The sequence below is a fragment of the Plasmodium malariae genome (genome assembly GCF_900090045.1).
Source record: "Plasmodium malariae genome assembly, chromosome: 12".
Lineage (NCBI taxonomy): Eukaryota > Apicomplexa > Aconoidasida > Haemosporida > Plasmodiidae > Plasmodium > Plasmodium malariae.
Window position 1 is genome coordinate 2,613,881 of NC_041786.1, and position 22,429 is coordinate 2,636,309.

A 22,429-nucleotide genomic window follows, 5' to 3' on the forward strand; every position below is an offset into this window, starting at 1 on the left:
TGTGTGTTTTTTTTTTTAGTCACTGCAACGTTATGCTGATATGATGAAAAATGTAAATATATATATATATATTTATATTCACGTGTGTATGTATACAACTTCCCAGTATTGTAGTGAAATTTTGTTTGAAAATTGTCCTTCACGTTAGTACATAAAATTGTTTTTTTCAGTACTTTATTTTTCATGAGTTATGAGTACTGGCTGGAATTTTAACTTTAATCAAAAGTACGCCAAAAGGAAAAAAAAAGAAGAGTTACGATACATCAAATTATTTAACAAGAAGGGGTTAAAAACCTCAAGAGAAAAGAATGACCTCTTTAGAGAAGGTTTAAATTGTGGACCCGCTGGACGCAATGCATTAATTAGATGGATTGAATGTACAAAAAGGGCAAATAAAAAAAAAAAGAAAAAGAAAAAGCAAAAATAAAATAATACAGAATAATACAAAATAATATAAAATAAAATAGCACTTTCGAAAGTATACGAAAAGCTGTTTTGTATAAACTTATGAGTAATTAATATCATTTCTTTCCAATTTTAGCCAAGTAGAAAAAATAAAATCCCCCAAAACAATTTTTTTATACTTGTTCATTTTTATATATAGATAACTACGAATTGAAAAACGAAGAAGAAAATGGCTATCCAGCTGTTAGCGCTTGTAAAGTGTGGCAAAATACTCAGTCTTTTCAAGATATTACCTTATCAGGTTTGGTTGATTTTCTTAAGTTCCTAAATATTCCTAAACATATAACATACAAAAATGTTTTCGATAATTACTTATCCCTCAAGTTCATTAGTAAAGTTAAATCGATCGAAAACTCGCAGAAGTGGTAATGAAAAGAAAAAAGAAAACACAAAATTGAAAAGAAAACAAGCAAAAACGAAAAATGAAAGCACAAAATTGAAAAGAAAACAAGCAAAAACGAAAAAAGAAAAAAAAAAGTGTACCATAAAATGGATTTATTGCTGAAAATTGGCTCATTCGATAGCATCATTGCTCGTTATGAGAATGTGTGACCATATATATGTATGTACGTACTTCTATACATTTGTGTATTCACTTTCATACGTGTGTATACATGCCAATAACATATATAATGTATGTACTTATTCACTGTTGCTCACAGTTTAACCAAGCTTGCAAAAAAGATGATACTAATGTTTCAAGTACGCGAAATTCAACCACTGTTCTCTATGTTACTAGAAAAAATAGATGTGATACCATTAGGAATTTTAAATATTTTAATAGAAGAAACTCCTGCAGCTAAATATTTTTACAAAATAACGTCGATAAAAGTAAGAAGGAAAATATGGGTATTATGCCCCGATAAATTTTATGAAGAAGTTGAACATATAATTGAAGAAATAATTTTAAGAATGAAATTAAGGAGTACTTATGATGAAACTATTACTAATTTAATTAATGAAATAATTGAGCTAATTGGAGAAGAAAATGAAAAAACATTTCTTTATAATTTATGTATACACATTATACGATTGAAATGTTTGCAATCTATTTTGAATGAAAAGGAAAATTTTTCCTATGACGCTTTACCTGACACGGTATCACGCAGAGGTCAACAGTCTAAAGTAGAACCACATGATGATAAGATGTCACCTATAAAAACGAAGATGCATAATATTATAAATGAAGAAAGTGTATCCCCTAAAAATAATACTATTAAAAAGGAGCACAGCGAAATAGATGAAACCATTTGTGAAATGATGTTAAATTCTAATTGTTCCTCTAGTTCAATATCAGATAATATTAACAACAAGCTGAAAAGATTAGAAATATGTTTTGATAAAATTATGAACAAAAATGAAAAATATGAAAAGAACTCATGGCGCTATAATGACAATTCCAAGCTATATTTTATAGCTCTTCGTGAATATAGCCAATATAATACTTCATTTCAGTATTTAAAGAAAAGGAAAAATAAAGAAATACATGATGAAGGTAATATAAGGCGTATGATGAAGAATAATAATATTAGTTTAAATAATGATAAAAACAAAAGAAGGGATATTTGTATAAATAATAATAATTACAGCAATAATTATTATGAACCGAAAAGTTCTCAAAAGAGAAGTTTAATTATAAGTGAAGAAAAGAAAAAAATGAAAAAAGTGAAAATGAATTCAAATAGTTTTAATGAAGTTAATATATTTAAAAAGGGTTGTTATTCAATGGAAAAGAGTCGCAGTGAAAATAAAAACAAATATGCCCCTATGAAAGAAGTTGAGAAGGAAGAGGACGGAAGTGTTATGGGAAAAAGAGGCAAGAACAATTCAAACTGCATTGGTGTCAATAATGTGAAGGAAAAGGAGAAAAAAGAAGTATCTACGCAAAATTACACAGACAATATGAGTCATAAAAGGAACATGAATGAAAATCATCAAAAGAAAACATTGTTACCTTTTGACAATATGTTCTATAGCAATCTTCGCATATTGTTATGTTTACAATACAAGGAAAAGTACAATGTAAAGGACGAAGAAATGTTGGTGATAGACAAATATTTTTACATTGTTGAATTTATAAATAATATTATAAGAGATGGTATATTAAATTTTTCAAATGAAATTAAAGCAAACGATATAATTAAGAAAACAAAGAATTATATTAGAATAAACAATATAGATGATTTGTGTGAATATTCTTTATTATTCAATAACATACATTTGAAATTTTGTATTATTGAAGGAATTTGCTTCTATTTTTATAAAAGTAATTTTGATATTTTAACACAGAAAAATAATATGAATTTTTGGACTTCTCTTTTCTATTTTGGTATTTATAACAACTTTTTCTCTTTAATTAAATACGCCATAGATAAAATTGAATATAAAGACAGAAAAAAAAAAGTAAAGAACCTTTTTGAACAAAGGCGCAAAATTATGTTGAATGAAAATGAGCAGCACAAACATAAATACTGCAGTGAGAATATACATCAGACGCTAATTGAGCAGAGGAAGGTAGAAGAAAAGTTAACTGATGATAGTGTAGAGAAAGACACAAATGATGAAAGTGAAGTAAATGATAGTGAGGGGCGTGCTGAGAGTAAACATGGATATGAACAGATAGAATACTGTGCTGAAGTTAAGGACTATTGTTGTGGTGATAGTGTTCCCTGTGAGACGTACATAAATGACGTTGAAAGTAAGGAGAGTTATCGTAATAGCCCAAACATGCATAATTCGGTAGTAAATGAATATGATAGCAACGTAAATAGCTACTACGAAGAAGACATATGTTATGATAAACTATACAATAAAAAGGAAAGAGAAAACCAAGAACGAGCGCATTTTAAGTACATGCAGTGCCAAGAGGAAGAAGAAGAAGAAGAAGAGGAAGAAGCAGATGAAGTAGACGAAGTAGATGAAGAAGTAGATGAAGCAGACGAAGAAGCAGATGAAGAAGATGAAGAGGATGAAGAAGAGGAAGAAGAAGATGAAGAGGATGAAGAAGAGAAAGAAGAAAAGGAAGAAGAAGATGAAGAGGATGAAGAAGAGGAAGAGGATGAAGAAGGAGAGGATGAAGAAGGAGAGGATGAAGAAGAGGAAGAGGATGAAGAGGATGAAGAAGGAGAGGATGAACACGAGGAGAATGAAGACGAAGAGAATGAAGAAGAAGAAAAAGAAGAAGAAGAAAACGAAGAGGAAGCGGAAGAAGAAAAAGTTGCGGATGAACAGGAAGATGAAAGTGTTGAGGAAGATAAGGAAGAAATGGAAAAGGTGTATGACCGCTACCATTACAAGCAGGAAAAGATAAAATTATCTCCTTTCAGCTCTAAATTGCAAATCAATAATCCCTATGGTTGGAAGAAGAAAAAAAGATATAGAGATTCATATTTTAAAGTGGAAGCACAAGACTTGAAAAACCTGAGTAAAGTAAAAGCAGAATTTACAACAAATAATGCAATTACATTAGAGGATATAAAAAATATAAAATACAAATTATTTCCTAATAATTGTAAAGACAGTTATTTTAAAATACCTTTAATTAGTGTCCTAAAATATATAGTAAATCCAATTAATGGACAAAGTACATTTCTCTCCTTTTTTAACTTTTTTGAAGAAGACAATAGTAATATAGAAGAATTAAAGTCAGATAAGGAGAAAAATAGTATTTTATTATTGTCAGCTTTATTAAACATACCCCAAATTGATTATATAAAAATAAAAAATTTTTTTACAATAATTGATGAGTTTTTTTACCTCGAAAAAACTAATTTTAGAAATACATCAAATGGTAGTAATATGAAAGATGTTGTCTTTGTTCCTGAAAATATGAATGAAGTAAAAAGGGTAGGAGCAAACAAAAAAACATGGGCCCCAAATGATATTTTTATTAGGGATAGTAATTATTACAACGATCATTGCAGGATGGATAAGGAAAAACTGGAGAGCAATACTACCACATTCACGTACACAACTACAACTTCTGCTACGACTGCTACTACTGCTTCTATAAATAATAATTATAATATGAGAACAAGCCGAAACGATGCATTTAGCGAAATGAGCTATAAAAGAGACTTGCTGAAAAGTAATTGTGAATATGCATCGAATTTTGAGAAAGAAATAAAATGGGTTAAATACAATGAAGAGAAAATAAACAATTCAGACGGTAAAAGTAACAACATTGCTCTGTTAAGGGATAAAAATACATTTGATAGTATAGGGAAAAAGCTAGTGAATCATATAAAAGACATGAATAAGGCAATAAGTGGCAACCAATTTTTAATAAATAATAATATAAGTTCCTTATGTGAGTACTTAAATGATATTAGTAGTGCCGATAGTTCTAATAATGATATGAACGAGCAAAACGCTAGTGCCATGCATGGTTCTAATAGCATGAATAGCACTATTAACGCCAATAATGTGAATCCCATGAACGGAGGAATGACTCTGTTAAAAGGAGAACTGGGTGCTACATCTAAGAAAGTTACAAAGGAAAATAATATCTGTTCAATTAGTTTATTTTGTGAAATAACAAATGAAATTGTTCATAAGTTAACCAAGTGCAAAGGTACTACGTCTACTAGTACATCCAGAGCTACAACGATAAATAAGTACCTCCCGTATATTCTAAAAATATGCTTCCTAAATCTAGACTTTTTAAAAGGAGAAAAGCTAATAAATATGTACATAAAATATATGTATTTATATGAATATTTATACCATATGATTTTAAACAGAATTCTATATATTAGTACTGTTAAATCGTTTCCATTTTTACAAAATATTATATTAAAGGAATTACATTTTTATTTTGAAGATTTTAAAAATAGGAAAGTTAAGAATCTGTGGAAGTTCTATTTGTATGTTCATACCTTAATTGATATAAATAAAAACAAAAATAGTTTAATAACTAAATTGTTTCATAATAATGCTATTGAATATTTTATAAAACTTTTTTATTCCATATCATTTTACAATCCAGCATTTTCCGTTCTTTTTCTGAAGCTTATTGAGGTATATATATGTAGTATATGCCCAACATATATGTGTGTTCCTGTGCATATATATATATATATATATATATATATATATATATATATGTATATATATGAGCGTAATTACAATATATATAACAAAACACAAAAGTTGTTGCAGCCCCTTAGAATGTTTCTTTTTTTTTTTTCAGTGGATTTTAAAATATACTTGTTCAAATTTTTTTTTTACTCAGACCCCATTGTTTTATAGGAATATTGAAAATAAGAGAGAAGAAATATTACAAAATCTATGGATGTAAGATGACATGAACATTTAATGTCTTCGTTTAAATTAATTCGATTTTAACTCTAATGATTCTTGTGATATGAAGACATGAATATATATGTACATATGTATTTATTTTTTTTTTTTTTTCTAGTGGAACGCATGAACGATCTTTTGCAAATATGTCCCCAAATAAAAAATGTCGTATTGAGGTAAAAACGAAAATATGAGCACTATCCATATATGGCAGCTGATTTTACCTTATGCATACACATATATGCATACACATATATGCATACACATATATACATATATATATATATATATATATATATATATATATATATATATATATATATATATATATATATATATATAAGTACTCCTTCACGAATTGCATGTACTTAAATATATATATGTCAACTCGTATTGCTTGTAGAAGCATACAGACAATATGTATATCTGTTTTACAACATTTTGCAGTATAAATTTTGGTTAGACTCGTACAAGAAATTTTCCGAAAGATGAAGAGAGAGGTTTCTTTTTTTTTTTTTTTCTTCTGAAATTTCCTTTTTTATATAATGAGAGTATCAAAATTTTAAATTCTTCATTTATATTTGTTTTAAAAAATTTAAATAAATAGTTATTTGTACAAATTTGCGCAAATTTTTTGTTTCCTAAGTAACACATGATTTTCCTTCCTTATAATCCAATTTGACTATTATACTTGTGTAAAAACAATTATATATATTATATTTTGGGTCTTATTTATGAGTCATATTTTTGGGTCTTACTTTTTTACGTTTTGTAAATTCTTAACATACTATAACTTTAATATGCAAACAAAATTGTTTTTATATAATCTTTTTTTTCGTTAATTTTTCGCTAAGATGCAAATATATATACACATACTATATATATGAATTTAATATTTTTTTCGTCTTTTTCGTTCTTTTTTTTTTTTTTTTTTTGGAATATATATATTAGTTATCTTTTAATTTTCTCTTGAAAATAATAAAATAAAAATTAATATGTACTAATATAACAAATTTTTAATCAACTTTAAATGAACTGATTAAAAATATATCATACAATAATGTTAATAGGTATGTATGATGTTCCCTATTTTTTAATTTTATTGCCTTATATTATTTAAAAAACAAAAGTTGTAAAGAAAAACAAAAAAAAATGTGTTAGCCAATATAACAGAAAATAATATTCAACTACAGGATTGAATATATAGAAATTTTATTTTTTAACTCTTTACGGTTTTTTTTTTTTTTTAGTTTTTTTTAATTTTAATAATTGCTTCGAAAATAAGTTATATAACAAAGGAAACTTTCTATTTTTATTTAAAGTTAATGAGTTATTTTTTTATTAACCTGCAATATGGGCATATAAAGGTATAATACGATGAAATATTGACATAAGTAAATACAAATATGTTAGCAATTTATTACATATTTAGATAAAAATGGTAAAATTAATAAAATTGATAAAATGATATCTGTAAAGTCATAATTGTACATGTACAAGGCATCTAAATTGTAAAATACATGTGCTATTAGAAATGGAAAAAATATCGTTTATCATATTTGTTCTTTTTTTTTTTAATTGGACTGCTAAAGAAATTTTTGTATAAATGATTTTTTTTTTTTTTTTAACAAAACATAAAGCAAAAAAATTGAAACAAAGGATAATATAGTTTCTATTATATGTTGAAATGTATAATACCATTAGTATTTTGCATATGTGCAAATAAGTAGGTATTATTATATAATATTATATAAACAAATATATATGTACTACATATATATATACAAATTTGTTACGTAGTATATATATTATATGTATATATATAATTATATGTTTTATTGTATATATATATATATATATATATAATTCATTGCATGTTAAAATATTAAGGGATTTATAAACTGTATTTTGAAGTATTAAAAAGATGTACTCAAGTAAATTTATAATATATTATATTTTTCACATAACGATAAATATAATAATAAAAATGTTATAAATATGTAATGGGAGAATTAAAAAAAGAAAAAAAAAAAAAAGAAATATTATTTTAATAGTTACATAAAACCAAAATGAAGAAATATAATTACCAACGAATACAGAATATACAGCCATAAAGATAAAAAAACAAAAAAAAAAAGGATAAGGAAAAAGGAAAAAGGAAAAAGAAGAAAAGATTACACTAATGTATACAACATATATACATAGCAACATTATAAATCCATTTTATTTATTTTAAAAGAAAATATGTCATGTTTGCGTTATATATTAAATCCTGAAATTTATCATTTATATGCCGTGTATAGCTTTTTTTTTTTTTTTTTTTTTTTTTTTTTTTTTTTTTACTAATCTCGTCGTCTTGTTTTCTATATTTGTATATATATTTACATAATAAATAAATATATAATATGTACATATATTCAGTACGTATATATAGTACATACACATACGTACACATTTAATACATATTTTGCGACAATTTTGTATTTTTTTTTTTTTTTTTAATGTTAAAGTCCTTCCCCATTTTATTATTCCCTAACGTATATATATATATATTAATTTTTCATTTACTGCCTATACATCACTTATAGGTATATGAATACATATATATATGTGTGATACTTCGGAATACAGTGTTTATGTATTTATATATACATATATATAACTATACATTGAGTAAAAAAAAAATGTATAGAAGCCGTGACAACCTTGTTAAAAATAACAAGAAGCATGAATTTGTCAAAAGTCAGGACGAAAAAAATTCGCAAGGAGAAAATACCAAGTATATTAATATTTCCTATCATATAAGGAAACTGTTTAGTTATTGCGATGCAGACATATTAAGGATAGAAAATAATTTAATTATCTATAATAGTTTAATTGATAATATAAAAAAGAATGGAAATAAAATAATAAAAAAAGAGGTAGAAAAAATAATACGAGAAAAAGAAAAGAATGAAAAGTACTGTTTGAAAGAAATGAAGGAAGAAGTATTCAGAGTAAACAATTTTGATTTAAAGAAAGTAGAACTAGATTTTAAATTTATAGAATGTAGCTTATGTTTTGAATTAATTAAATTTGTATGTATACAAGAATGTAATCATACCTACTGTTTTTTATGTTTTTATCGTTTATTATATATGGAAAAAAAAGAAAATGATACTGAAAATAATAATAGAAGAAATAGTAATATTCGTGAAAACAATAGCAGTAACAATAATATGTATAGGAATTACACAATTAATCGTAATCCCCTGAGAGGTATAGATAATTTTGAATATTTTAATAATAATAATAGTAGATCAAATGAAAGAAGAAAAGAAGCAAAAGATGAAAAATATAATTATGATTTTGATAAAGAGAAAATGAAATGTCCTTTTTGTAAAGAACGTAACGAATATATTTTTTTTTGCCTAAATAACTTTTATACCTATTTTACTTACGACAATTTGCTACAAACTTTGCTCGAAAAAGAAAAAGATAAGTATGATTTTAGTAAAGAAACCATTCAACTTACTGACTTGAATGGACATCTTTTTAACAGGAAAAATCAGAACAAAGGAAGCGAAATAAATCGTTCATTGAGAGAAAACAGGGAAGGAGGCACCTTAGAAGAATATCATATATATACACATAGCTCAATAGATGAAAATGAAAAAGATCTAATTAGAACAGATAACAATATTGACGAGAAAAAAGATAATTTTTTAAAAGGACAAAACGAATTAACAACAAAAAATGATATAAAAAAAGCCTTTTCATCATACTATGATGATATTATAATTTTGCGAAATATCCTAAAAATGAACAGTGAAGCAAACAGTCATAATAATAATAATAGTAATAGCAATACTAGTAACAATGCAACAAAAAAATGTGAAAATTTGTATTTATTTTTTTATTATGAGAAATATATAAAGAGGAAAAAAGAGAAAGTACAATTTCTTTTAAACGCTTGTGTTAGTTCTTTAAAACGATATGCATTTTATTCAAAAATTTTTGTTGATACAGAAAAAAAAATATTTTATGAATATTTTTATATATTTAGCTTATCAACACTTCTTACTAGTTATGTGTGTTTATTAGCTCCTTGTATTGAATACTGGGTAATGATCCAAAGTAAAAAAGTAGAAAAATTTAAGTTAAATCATAAAACAGATAAATATTTTGAAAAAATTTATATAGATAGTGAAAAGGATATAATAAGAAAAAAAAATGATTCTATATATGATAAATATCAACAACCTTCCAAAAATTTTGTTTGCATAAAAGAGGAAGAATCAGAGTTATCGGATGATTATTTTAAAGTTATAGATATATTTTCTAAAGCTTGCTTTACTAACCTGGACAATGTAAATAATTTAAGTAATTTAAAAAACTACTGTTATAAAACTTTAAGTGGTTTATGTAAGCATATAGGTGAACATAATAAAACGTATTGTGATATATGTGTAGGGAATAATGATAATATTTTTTTATTTGAATATAATATATTTTATAAAAAATATGTGAAAGTACATATAGAATATGGAGAAAAAATATCTGAAAATAAATATAAAACAAGGCATATATATTGTCATTTATGTGGGTTCTATTTATACGATTTCGATACATTCATGAATCATATAAATAAGTATCATTTCTTTTGTAAGTTTTGCTTTAACAAGAATCCGAGTGATGGAAAGGATGTTGCAAAAAATGGAATAGAGGATGTTGTCTACTACGATCTGCTACACCTTCATGTAATAAAATACGAAAAGAAAAAGAAAAATGAAAAAAATATTGGAAAATTTTGTAATTTTTTTTTTTTTTTTTTTTTTTTTGCACATTTTTGTGGTCCACATGTGCACACACATGTAGATGTACAAATGCGAAAGAATATATACACATTTATGTACACAACGAATACAATATATATTTTGCATCTTCATTTAACTGATTTTTTTAGGTATATAAAGATTACGAAAATTTATTTGATCATTATAAGAAAAAGCATCATCCATGTTTGTATGAACAATGCATATTTGTTGTCTTTGATAACAAAATAGATTTGTGTTTTCATATAGCAGAGAAACATGAAGAGAAAGGAAGTAATAAGAAAAATAAGATAACCTTCTCCATAGGAGGAGCATCATATAACGAAATACGTAATAATGGAATTAACGGAAATGGCAATAATAACAGTGGTATTAGTGGAACTAGTAGTTATTATAATAACAATAAGAGAGATAGGAACAGTAAAGATATTAGTAACTCGCTGGAACATGATGATCAGTTAGGAAATAGTAAAAAAACATTTGACGTTAATAGTCACAGATGTCTATACAACTTTAAGAGATTTTATGATTCATGGTATTTTGATTATTATGTTGAATGCAATATAGTAAATTTTGTTCAATATTTTAGTACTAGAAAATATTTCTTTTTATATATTATGAGAACAGATATGGACATAATTTTAAAAGTGTTCGAAAACTTATGGAAAAATAATTCTGATTTATATTTTTCACAAGATGAAATAATAGAATTAAACAGAAGTATAATAGAGGAAGATTTTCCTATGAGCAAAAATAATTTTTTTCTTTTCAAATTATTTTTGGATTATATAATAGAAAAAATAGATTTTTTATTATATAATAAAGAAGATTTAGAAAGAAATTATTTAAGCCTATTTTTCCATATAATTGTTCATAAATCATTTGTCCTGTATTACGCGTTCTTCTTTCTGTACCTAAACGAAAGATGTGTGAACTTGGACAAAGTTATTACCACGGTGTACAGCAGTGGTTCTACAACTAACAACAAGGCTGATAGTTCCATAAACAATCATACTTGTTCCAATAACATTCGAGGTAATAATTTGAAAAAAAACACAGAGAATATGCAAAAAACGAAGCATATATACAATTATGAAAAAGATATGATCAGACTAAGGAAAATAATAGAACAAAACGCGAAGATTAGCTTAGCCGAATTAAGCAAATATGGCTTTCTATATTTAATTTTTTTATTTTTTAAAATAGACAAAAACGGATTTGAAAGAGTATACACTTTTGTAAAGAATATTTCTTTACTATGTAAAGACACGTACGATAAAATAAAAAAGGTAGATGCGAAAGGAGATATAAATAAAAACTGTAGTAGTAACAGGAACAGCAATAGCAACCACAGTAATAATAATAATATATTAATACCGCTAGTTCAGAAGAAAAAGGAAAAGAGCAAACATGAAAACGAAATGGGGAATGGCAGCTCGCTCTTAGATGCAATTAACTCACAAAAAGATTTTTCAGAATTAGAAGATGTGAATCAGTTAATTAAAAAATATTCGAAAAGGAAAGGAGCTCAAAGTAGTAATATAATTAATAATATATATGATAAAAAATGGGATATATCAAAAAAGGTAGTCTTAGATTTACTTTATTATATTGATCCAAATTTAAATTTAGTTTCTTTCTTTTATTTATTTTTAAGTAACTATTTTTGTGCTTATATGAAGGACTCTTGTATAAATAATATGGTTAATATATCGAATGAAAATAAAAAAAATATATTAAAAAGAATATCATATGATGTTGATTTGGCATCGTTAACTAGTATTTCAAAAGATTTAAGTAATTTTGTAAATGCAAAAACGTTGGAGGAATGTTTATCCACCGGACCAGAATATTATAGAATAAGAAAAGATATAGAAATAATTCTAAAAACAAATGGACAAAATGGAAAAAATGGAAGAACTAACAATGAATCGGACAGAATGAAATATATGGATAGTACAAAAATAAACGTCAACTTATATGATGTATCTTTGTCATTAAGAAATAGATTTCTAAATATAATTAAAAGTACCAAAGTAAATGAATTGTACGTCATTTACTTTTATGTAAGTAGTATAATGCTTTCAAGCACAAGTTGCAGTAGTTCAAAAAATGAAGAATTTCCCTCCCTCTTTGATATGAACAATAATATGAACACTACTTCTAATGGTATTAGCATAAACAATGTAGTAGGCGTCTACAGCAAAGAAACACTTAACATATTAAACAGAAACGCGTCTACTAGTATTAATAATAGGGTTAATTCACCAAATAAAATTAAAAATAAAAATGCAAGTTCATATAAAAACAAAGTAGAACAAAGCAAAGAAGAGTTTTTAAATACAAGAGGACAGAATATCGATTTAGAGTATCCTCCACTTCCAGAAATGAAGCAAGAGGATACTGTTCAACTTTTATTAAAACAAGACAAGAGCAGCAAGAAAAACGAAAAGAATAGTAGTAAGAACGCCAAAAATAGTAATAAAATAAAAGGAAATAAAGATCATCGCTCAGATGTCGTTAGTCAAAATGTTACGTTAAATAAAAATAAGAAGGAAAATAAATTTTCACCTAATAAGACAGTAGTAAATAACATGAAGATTAATAAGGAAAATGAGAACAATGCAAAAAAAATAACATGTACAAAAAGCACGACACCAGATTTTATGTATTCTGATTTTCCTTCACTTTGTAGCAATATTAAGGCCGACGAAAATAAAACAAAAAAAAATAAAAATAATGAAAAAGGAAAGGATTGTAGAAATAAGAACATCGCAAATGTGCGTATTGAATCATTTACTGCTGAAGAATTCCCGTCTCTTCACCCAATAGAAGAAAACAAAAAAAAGATAAACAGAAGCAGTGGTAACAGCAGTAAGAACAACAGGAACAAAAAAAATAATAATAATAATAATAATAATTGTACAAATATTAATCATGTAAATAGGAACAGTGAAAAAGATAAACATAATAAATGTACCGAAAACACGAACGACACCCCTTTTGCTTTTAACCAAAAATCATATTTGAATGCATCAGAAGGCAATGTTACCTTCACCATTAAAAAAAAAAGCAAAGTGAAGAGGTGCAACATGTGTACATACGAAAATCTTTTTGAAAGAACCAAATGTGAATTATGCGAAAGTCCTCTATAAATAATGTGAAAAAAAGAAAAAAGAAAAACATAAGCAAGTTTTGTATTTTTGTCATAAGGCTTATACATTGCTTCGGATGAAATTTCACAGCTACTACTAATTATATTTTATAAATAAAGTTAAATTATTTATGACGTAACTTTTTTTAAAATTATATATTTTTAAAGGAGCGAAGAAAAAAACAAGGTTTTGAAAAGTATATAAAAATACGCTATTTATGTTATATTCAGTTCCTTCACAAAAAAAAAAAAAATATATAGTAGAATAACAAAATAGCAAATGGAAAGTAGTATAGTATATCACAAATTAACAGATTATATCATTTGTTACATTTTTGTAGAAATGTTGCAAAAAAAAAAAAAAAAAAAAAGTAATATTTTAATTTATTTCTCAATAAAAAATTTTAAATAATAAATACCGTTGTCACTATGAAAATCATATGCATGATGTAAAAAGTATGTGAGAAAAGGAAATTTACAAAATAGACAATTACTTAGATTTTATTCTCGTATGTTGTTACAATTCCATTAGTTTTTTTTCTTTTCATCCAAATGTCCATTCCCTTTTTTCACATTGCTTACGTGTGCCGTATATATTGTACGTAAGCGTGTGTTCTTAATAATTTGTTTGTTAATTTTACCTTCTATGCAATAAGGTTTAAAAAATTATTAAAAATAAAAGTGCACAATTAAGTCTTATTGTTTTTAATTTCATTATATGCATTCTCTCTTTATTTTTTTTTTTTTGTAATATTTCATTTAACTGATACGTTCAATGGTGCGTAAATGTATATATGCGTATATACATATATATATGTATACAACATATGTTCATGTGAATATACACAAATGGGCGCACGAAGAAAGAGCTTCGCGTTCTGCGAAGGGCTACAATTAAATAACTGTCAAATATGCACATACATACATATATATATATGTATGTGCGTATTCTTATCGTATTATACATGACTTTCCTCGCTGCTCCCTTATTATTTTTTTTTTTTTACTTTCTATACATAAAGAATTAATACCAAGATTCTAATATAATAGAGAAATCGTCTATTTTTTTTTTTAAAAATAAATTTATTTCTTCCATGCTTTTATTTTGTTCCTTTTGTTTTATAATATTAGCAAACATTTTAATTAAATTTTGCGAAAATGGACGAGATTTTCCTGATATTAAAATTATTGTATTTATATTTTTTAAATGTTCATAAATCATGTCTTGTAACATCAAAATTAGATCAGTTACATATAATTTTTTCTTTTCTTTCAAAAGTTGTTTCATTTCTTCGTAGTTCATTTGAATAATTCTATTTTCTCTTGTTTCGAAATATTTGTTCGGGTTTGTCGAGTTATTATATGTATTATCACGTGAACACTTTTGAACTTCCTCGTTATAAAAGAGAAAATTGTCCCTTTCGAGTCTGGAGAAAGCCACAAATATATAATTGAAATATAAATAATTTTGTAACTCCTCTTGAAAATAGAAATCGTTTAACCTGTTTCTAAAACCAAGGAAAAGAAGATCTTTATTGAACGAGTTGCATGACGAATAAACGTTTTTCTTTTCGTTTTGCTTTTCCTTTGGCTTGTTTTTATACAGACGATTATACAAATAATGGCGATGTCGAATAACCCCTAGTAGGCTACTGAAAGCTGCTCCTATAGAAATATAAATAATTCTATAATTAAGATTTAATATATTTTTATTTGTGCATAATAAGCTATTTTCAATTTTGGCATAAATGCAGGAGCCAGGTTTTAAATTTATTAAATAATCTGAACACAGTCCAACACATTTTTTATTTTTATTTATTGTAGTTTCGTATAAGCACACTAATAATTCAATAATATCTATCTTATTTTGCGTTATTCTATTTCTTATTATGTTGGTATATTTTAACGAATAAATCATTTTCTCCATCATTATGTTATAGGTATAAGAAGACAAAATGTTTAACGCATTTTTTTTTTTATTTATATAATAATTTAATTTCAAAATATGAATAATCCAAGAAAAATTTGGGTTTGTGCTAAAGTAGTACAAATTATAAAAGTTAAAATTTTTTAAAAAATAATAAGAATCTATAGTATTCAATATGGAATAACATCTCTCTTGAATAGATGGTAATGTGTTAATAAGAAAGGACACATCAATTTTTATATAATTATAAAAATCAAAAAATATATCATAATATGACCTTTTATCTTGATAAACGTAGGAAAAATAATCTGAAATATTGTTCGTGTCAGCAAGTTGTAAAAATTTCTTTTTGTGTATATCACTAACTGTTTTTTTACTTAAATATAAAAAAAAAAAAGGAGTAACAATTTTATTAAGATCTAGAAAATATATAAACAAATCTAATATTTTTATTTTTTTATTAACAGGAATAAATGTGTTATTTGTACAATGTACATGATCGTTTTGAATAATTATTATATAATCATTATAATTAATTTTTAATAAATTTAAAATATTTTTTGTCTTCTCTTCATTTAAAAATGGATGAACTTTTATTAAATCGCTCACATTAAAACATCGTGTTGGGGCTATTAAATCAATGTATCTAACATCTTGATGATACGATTCATCACTACATTTTTCATTTTTTAACACTTCAAATTTCATGAAATTTGACGACTTACAAAAATATTCATCTATACTGAAATCTGCATAATTTGTAATAATATTATCACTACTAAGAGTATTGTTCTCATAAATGTTATGACACTTTTTCCCTTCCAAATTTGAATATTCGTATTGCAGTTTCTTTACCACCTTATTTATTTCACCGCCTATGTTAGTGCACGATTCCTCTAACTGCTCCTCCTTTGCTTGATATTTGTTCGTATTTACATTTACCACAACGGAAACTTTTCCATTATTTGTTTCATCATATGGTGCAGTTACATTATCATCCTTTATCGTGTTTACTTTGTAAGAATTGCTTTTTTTGATTTTCGTTTTACCATTTTTATTAGCTGTGATTTCTTCTTTTTGGCTTATTTTTATTCCATTATCTTTTTGCTGTTCATTTTTAGAATGACTATATATATGCTTTACGTTAAACAAGCATGGAATATTATCATTTATTTGAAAATGAAAAAAATTTTTTTTTAAAAACTCATAAACGTTCGCCTTCCAAATATTGAAATTTGTAAAATGCATTGAAGGATGTTGATAATTACCTAAGTTATAATTAACAATATTAGCATCCAATGATTTTAGTTTTTTTCTTAATTTTTTAGCTACAATGTTATAATTATCATATGAACTATCACCTAGGCCAAATAAATGAAAATTCATGGTATCATAAAATACTAAGTTCGTCTTATGTAAGTCTTTCCAAAACTTGGACATGTTATGTGTATAGCAACCATATCCTGTTGTACTAACAATTATAATAATATTTTCATATCTATAAAAGCTCATTAAATTTACATCATTCAAGCAAAAAAAATCTATATGAAAATGCATATACAGTTCATATAAAACATTTCTGCAGCAGTCGTAGGCCGTGCCATATTCTGAACCGTACAATAATAAAATTTTGCTCCTCTTCTTTATATCATCATCCATCGTACTGTTAAACATTATCTAGATGCAAAATCCTCTTACTTTGCAAAGATGAAAAAAGAAATATTATGTACATATATATATATATATATATATATATATATATATATATATAACTACAATAACTGTATCATTATATAATTATGAGTAACCTTCACATTCTGTCTCTGAGCAAATGACCATACTTTTTTGAACAAGCGTTAAGGCATAATTCTTGTTCTATATCTTTGTAATTCTTTTCTAATTTTTTAATATTATCTTCATCGAAATTTATACTATTCTTATTACTGAAGATTTTATATTCTATAATATCTTTTTCAAATCTTTCATACAAATTTTTTTTACATAAAGTAAAACAATTTCCTTGGTTCTCTGCGAAGTTTCTTAGCTTTTTTATATTCTCCCTCTCATTGCTGCTATCTATTGCGTCTAAATTTTTTTTCCGTTCCTTAAACGCCTTAATTAATTCTGCAATTTCGTTTATGTTCTTACTTCTTAACTCCTTTAATCCTGAAAAAGATGCAGTAACAACATGCGTGGTAAACATATATTAAAGGTGGTGGGGATGACACAGCAAAAAAAATGAGGTTTAGGAAAAAAGACAAAAATGGGTTACAAAATGCTGCAATTGATGGTACGATAATAAAATTTACAAATTATAATAAATACATATATATATAAGAATAAACTTATAGAGTTAGCATATTTCTCCTCTCCCACGCATGAGCAATACACATTGGTTCAAGTCATTTTTTTTTTTACCTGTCGTTGTCTCGCAATTTTGATAACTTATCATTATTATTAAACATTTAACAGTTAAAAAGAAAATTAAAGAAAATATATAAAAATGCAATATTATAAAATGAACCAACCGGCATACATATGTACCTAATCCAAGGATCTAAATATTATTATCACAGAATATTACGTATGACAAAAATCAAAATGGTGAAGTAATGGAGTGACCTCTACAGTAGCGCTAAATTAAACATATAATACATATATATAAGAGTTAAATTACAGAATATGAGGGGTTTATTTTTATATTAGCTTATTACATTGAGTTTAAAAATAATCTGAACAACATTATAAATTTTTATATTACTCTTTCTCATATATTTTCGTACTTAGAGCGCAAAAATATAACTCTTCTATATTAAAAAAGAACTACTTCGCTTACATAGACTGACAAAAAAAGAACTTAATTTTAAATAAACGATTCATTAAAACGAAAAAATTAAACGTATAAATACTTATTTAACTGACTATCAAAAAAAACATAAATATATTCTTATAACGGTTATGTAAAAAGTAAAGGTTACAAAATAGCTTCTTTTTTTTCCGTTAGCTAAAAAACAAAAATATTTCGTTGTGCATATATTTTTTTTTAGCATATGCGCAAATAAAATTTACTTATGCGTACATATAAATATGTATATAGCATAAATTTAATATATATATATATGTATATATATATATAATATATGTATATATGTATGTTTTTTTTTTTTTTTTTTACTCTTTTTGTCCGTGGCTCTTTTTTTTTTCATCCTCTATTTTTTATGGTCCCCTTTAAATGAACATTTTTTATATTTTTTTGAAAAATGTTTTAAAAAGTAAATTGTACATAGTTCATTTGTGTATAAGGCTGGACATATATTGGATTTATAATACTTTTATAGCAACATTTTATATCTTTAAGCAAATTATTACTAATTGCGGTAGTTTACATATATAAAAATTATTATGTTATTATGTACGTCATAATATATGTAACGTTTATATATATTTATATGTTAATATATTATGTATATGTAAAATGGAAGAATAAATACCTTTTTGGTTAATGGTAATAGCAGTCAATAAATTTATATTTTTATATATGAGTATACATATACTTTATATTATATATATAACATATATATATGTATACGTAACAATTTACTGGTTCCTTACCTTTTTTTTTTTTTTTTTAATAAGATATATGAGTGATAATTTGCTAAAGAATAAAAATTATATGAATATATATATGTTTATGTATATGTATTTATTTATATTTTTCTTTATTAAAATTGGGTTAATTAGAGGCAAAACGAAGAAAAAAAATATTAATTTAGAATAATTCAGAATTGTAAATATGTGTTTATTCAGGAAGTGTAAAAATGGGCATGAAGAATGAACTGATTTACTTTATTTACAGAAAAAACTAATATATTTTTTTACTTTTTTGTGGCAAGGGGAATTGACGGTTAATTCGTGCTTTCTTTATATATATGTATAGTTATGTATTTATATGTGCCTTTAATGGATAAACCATTGTGTCAGATAAAAATATTTACCGCTTTCTCCTTATATTAATTGTAAAGCACATACAGAATGTTTTTGTAGAGTCATATCTCTTGATTTCGTGAACTTTTTCGGCATACTCGTGTGCATATATATATATACATACATACATATATACCTACATATATACCTACATATATACCTACATATATACCTACATATATACCTACATATATACCTACATATATACCTACATATATACCTACATATATACATACATATGTACATACATATATACATACATGTCTGTATAAGTATGAATATTATTAATTAAAATATAAAGAGAAAAGAAACGCAGCTTTAAAAAAACAATTTTTTTTTTTTTGTTTTGTTTTGTCGTTTTTATTTTTTGTAATTTTATTCTATTTTATTTATTTTTTTTTTCCTTTTAAATTTTGAATACTGTTTTCCATTAAAACGATAATTCTTCAAAAGGTGCACTGCAAAGAATAATTGTATAATAATACATTTAGTAAAAGGTTGATGTTGTAATTTTGTCATCAAATATTATCAGACTTTATGTGTATAATTCAAAATTTTTGGGTTAAAGGAAAAAAGACAAGTGCCTTTTTATATTATAATTAAAGAAAAAGGGAAGGAAAAACGTATCAAAAAATAGTTTTATAAAAAGCGTATATATATATATATATATACAAACATATATAAAGCTATATATACATACATATATAAAGCTATATATACATACATATATAAAGCATAAACGAATAATAAATAAAATATTTACAATCAGCAGTCGGTGCCTCATTTTTATGTATTACAAGCTGTACATAGAACTGAAGAAGACGGAACTAAATAGTTGCCAGTTGGTGACAAAAGAGAAGAGGCCATTTGAAAAGACAAGTATTATAGAATAAAGAGAGGAAAGGAAAAAGAAACCACATAATGGTACTAACAGAACTTGGAGCGCAACTTACGAATGCACTGCAAAAACTTCAAACATCAACTATTGCAGATGATATTGTTATTGAAGAATGTTTAAAGGAAGTGGTAAGAGCATTAATTTTGGCTGATATAAATGTTGTGTATTTAAAAGACATAAAAACGAATATAAAAAAAAATATTGAAAAGAATATTGATATATATGGGAACAATAAAAAAAGATTAGTTCAAAAATATGTTGTTGAAGAATTAATTAATTTGTTAGAAGGTAAAAAAGAATGTTATGTACCAACAAAAGGGGGTAGGAATGTCATATTATTCGTTGGATTACAAGGTAGTGGTAAGACAACTACATGTACAAAATATGCCCATTATTACCAAAAAAAAGGGTTTAAAACAGCATTAGTATGTGCAGATACATTTAGAGCTGGTGCATTTGATCAATTAAAACAAAATGCAGCACAAGTAAAAATTCCTTTCTATGGTAGTTATTCAGAAGTAGACCCAGTAAAAATTGCAAAGGATGGTGTAGATGCATTTTTAAAAGATAAATATGATTTGATTATTGTTGATAGTTCTGGTAGACATAAACAAGAAAATGATTTATTTGAAGAAATGAAACAAGTTGAAAATTCTATTAAACCGGAGGAAATCATATTTGTTATTGATAGTCATATAGGTCAAAGTTGTCATGATCAAGCTATGGCTTTTAAAAATTCAGTAACATTAGGAAGTATTATAATTACAAAAATAGATGGTCATGCAAAAGGAGGAGGTGCATTATCAGCAGTAGCTGCAACAGGTTGTCCTATTACATTTATAGGAACAGGTGAACATATAAATGACTTTGAAAAATTTGAAGCAAAGTCTTTTGTATCTAGATTATTGGGGTTAGGTGATATTAGTGGACTAGTTTCAACATTAAAAGAAGTTATAGATATTGAGAAACAACCACAATTAATGAATAGATTATCCAAAGGGAAATTTGTTTTGAGAGATATGTATGATCAATTTCAAAATGTGCTAAAAATGGGTAGTTTAAGTAAAGTAATGTCTATGATACCTGGGTTTGGTAATAATATTATTAGTAAAGGTACAGAGAAGGAAGGAATTGATAAAATTAAAAAATTTATGGTCATTATGGATTCAATGACAAATGAAGAATTAGATTGTATTAAACCTCTTAATGATAGTCGTACTTTAAGAATCTGTAAAGGTTCAGGTACTCGACTTCAAGATGTAAGGGAATTATTAGAACAGTTCAAATTTTTGCAAAAAGTGGCTTTAAAAATGGGTAAATTAGGATTAAAAGAAAATAACCTAGGCGGTTTAATGAGAAATCAAAAACAATTTTTGAGTAGGATGAATAATATAATGGATCCGAATATGCTCAGTCATATGGGAGGAGCTAACAATATGGTTAACATTTTGAAAGAATTTACAAAAATGGAAGATTTTGGTGGTTCTATGGCTAATATGATGAAGCAGATGGGTTTGAAGAAGTGATTATGTTATTGGGGAACAGGGTTCACTTATTCTTGTTATGCATATATATATGCATATGTATATATGTACATGTATGTATGTACTTCTATACGTATGTACATATGTAAGTATATAGTATACATAATTTTATAAGGAGTAATTAGTACCTATTCAGCAGGAGGAGACAATTTGTGATACAGTAACGTGCGCAGCATTAACCTCTGTTTAAGTAGATTTTTACTTATTTGAAAAATTGGTTAGATCGGCTTGATACAGAAGAACAATCGTCTATTGTAATTGCCATACAAATTTACATGTATACGAGTACGTAAATACACATGTATATATATAATAATATTATGTGCACATATATCCAAATAA

The 22,429-nt window shown here is 25.4% G+C and overlaps 5 protein-coding genes across 5 annotated transcripts; 3 read left to right on the forward strand and 2 right to left on the reverse strand.

The window, feature by feature from the left end:
- Window positions 1-190: 190 nt before the first annotated feature.
- PmUG01_12066500 (conserved Plasmodium protein, unknown function) lies at window positions 191-6,258 on the forward strand (the record flags this gene model as incomplete). The annotated part of the gene is made up of 6 exons (XM_029006901.1): window positions 191-377; window positions 605-830; window positions 1,128-5,484; window positions 5,699-5,760; window positions 5,885-5,942; window positions 6,214-6,258. The coding sequence occupies 6 exons, from the start codon at window positions 191-193 to the stop codon at window positions 6,256-6,258; spliced, it is 4,935 nt and encodes a 1,644-aa protein (XP_028863344.1).
- Window positions 6,259-8,450: 2,192 nt separating this feature from the next.
- PmUG01_12066600 (zinc finger protein, putative) lies at window positions 8,451-13,735 on the forward strand (the record flags this gene model as incomplete). The annotated part of the gene is made up of 2 exons (XM_029006902.1): window positions 8,451-10,505; window positions 10,712-13,735. 2 exons carry the CDS (start codon window positions 8,451-8,453, stop codon window positions 13,733-13,735), a joined length of 5,079 nt encoding a protein of 1,692 aa, XP_028863345.1.
- Window positions 13,736-14,758: 1,023 nt separating this feature from the next.
- Window positions 14,759-17,335, reverse strand: CPR (NADPH--cytochrome P450 reductase, putative; the record flags this gene model as incomplete). The annotated part of the gene is made up of 1 exon (XM_029006903.1): window positions 14,759-17,335. One exon carries the CDS (start codon window positions 17,333-17,335, stop codon window positions 14,759-14,761), a length of 2,577 nt encoding a protein of 858 aa, XP_028863346.1.
- A 136-nt stretch (window positions 17,336-17,471) lies between these two features.
- On the reverse strand, window positions 17,472-18,113 carry PmUG01_12066800 (conserved Plasmodium protein, unknown function; the record flags this gene model as incomplete). Its single annotated transcript, XM_029006904.1, has 2 exons — window positions 17,472-17,827; window positions 18,080-18,113. 2 exons carry the CDS (start codon window positions 18,111-18,113, stop codon window positions 17,472-17,474), a joined length of 390 nt encoding a protein of 129 aa, XP_028863347.1.
- A 2,453-nt stretch (window positions 18,114-20,566) lies between these two features.
- SRP54 (signal recognition particle subunit SRP54, putative) lies at window positions 20,567-22,069 on the forward strand (the record flags this gene model as incomplete). The annotated part of the gene is made up of 1 exon (XM_029006905.1): window positions 20,567-22,069. The coding sequence occupies one exon, from the start codon at window positions 20,567-20,569 to the stop codon at window positions 22,067-22,069; it is 1,503 nt and encodes a 500-aa protein (XP_028863348.1).
- Between the last annotated feature and the right edge of the window lie 360 nt (window positions 22,070-22,429).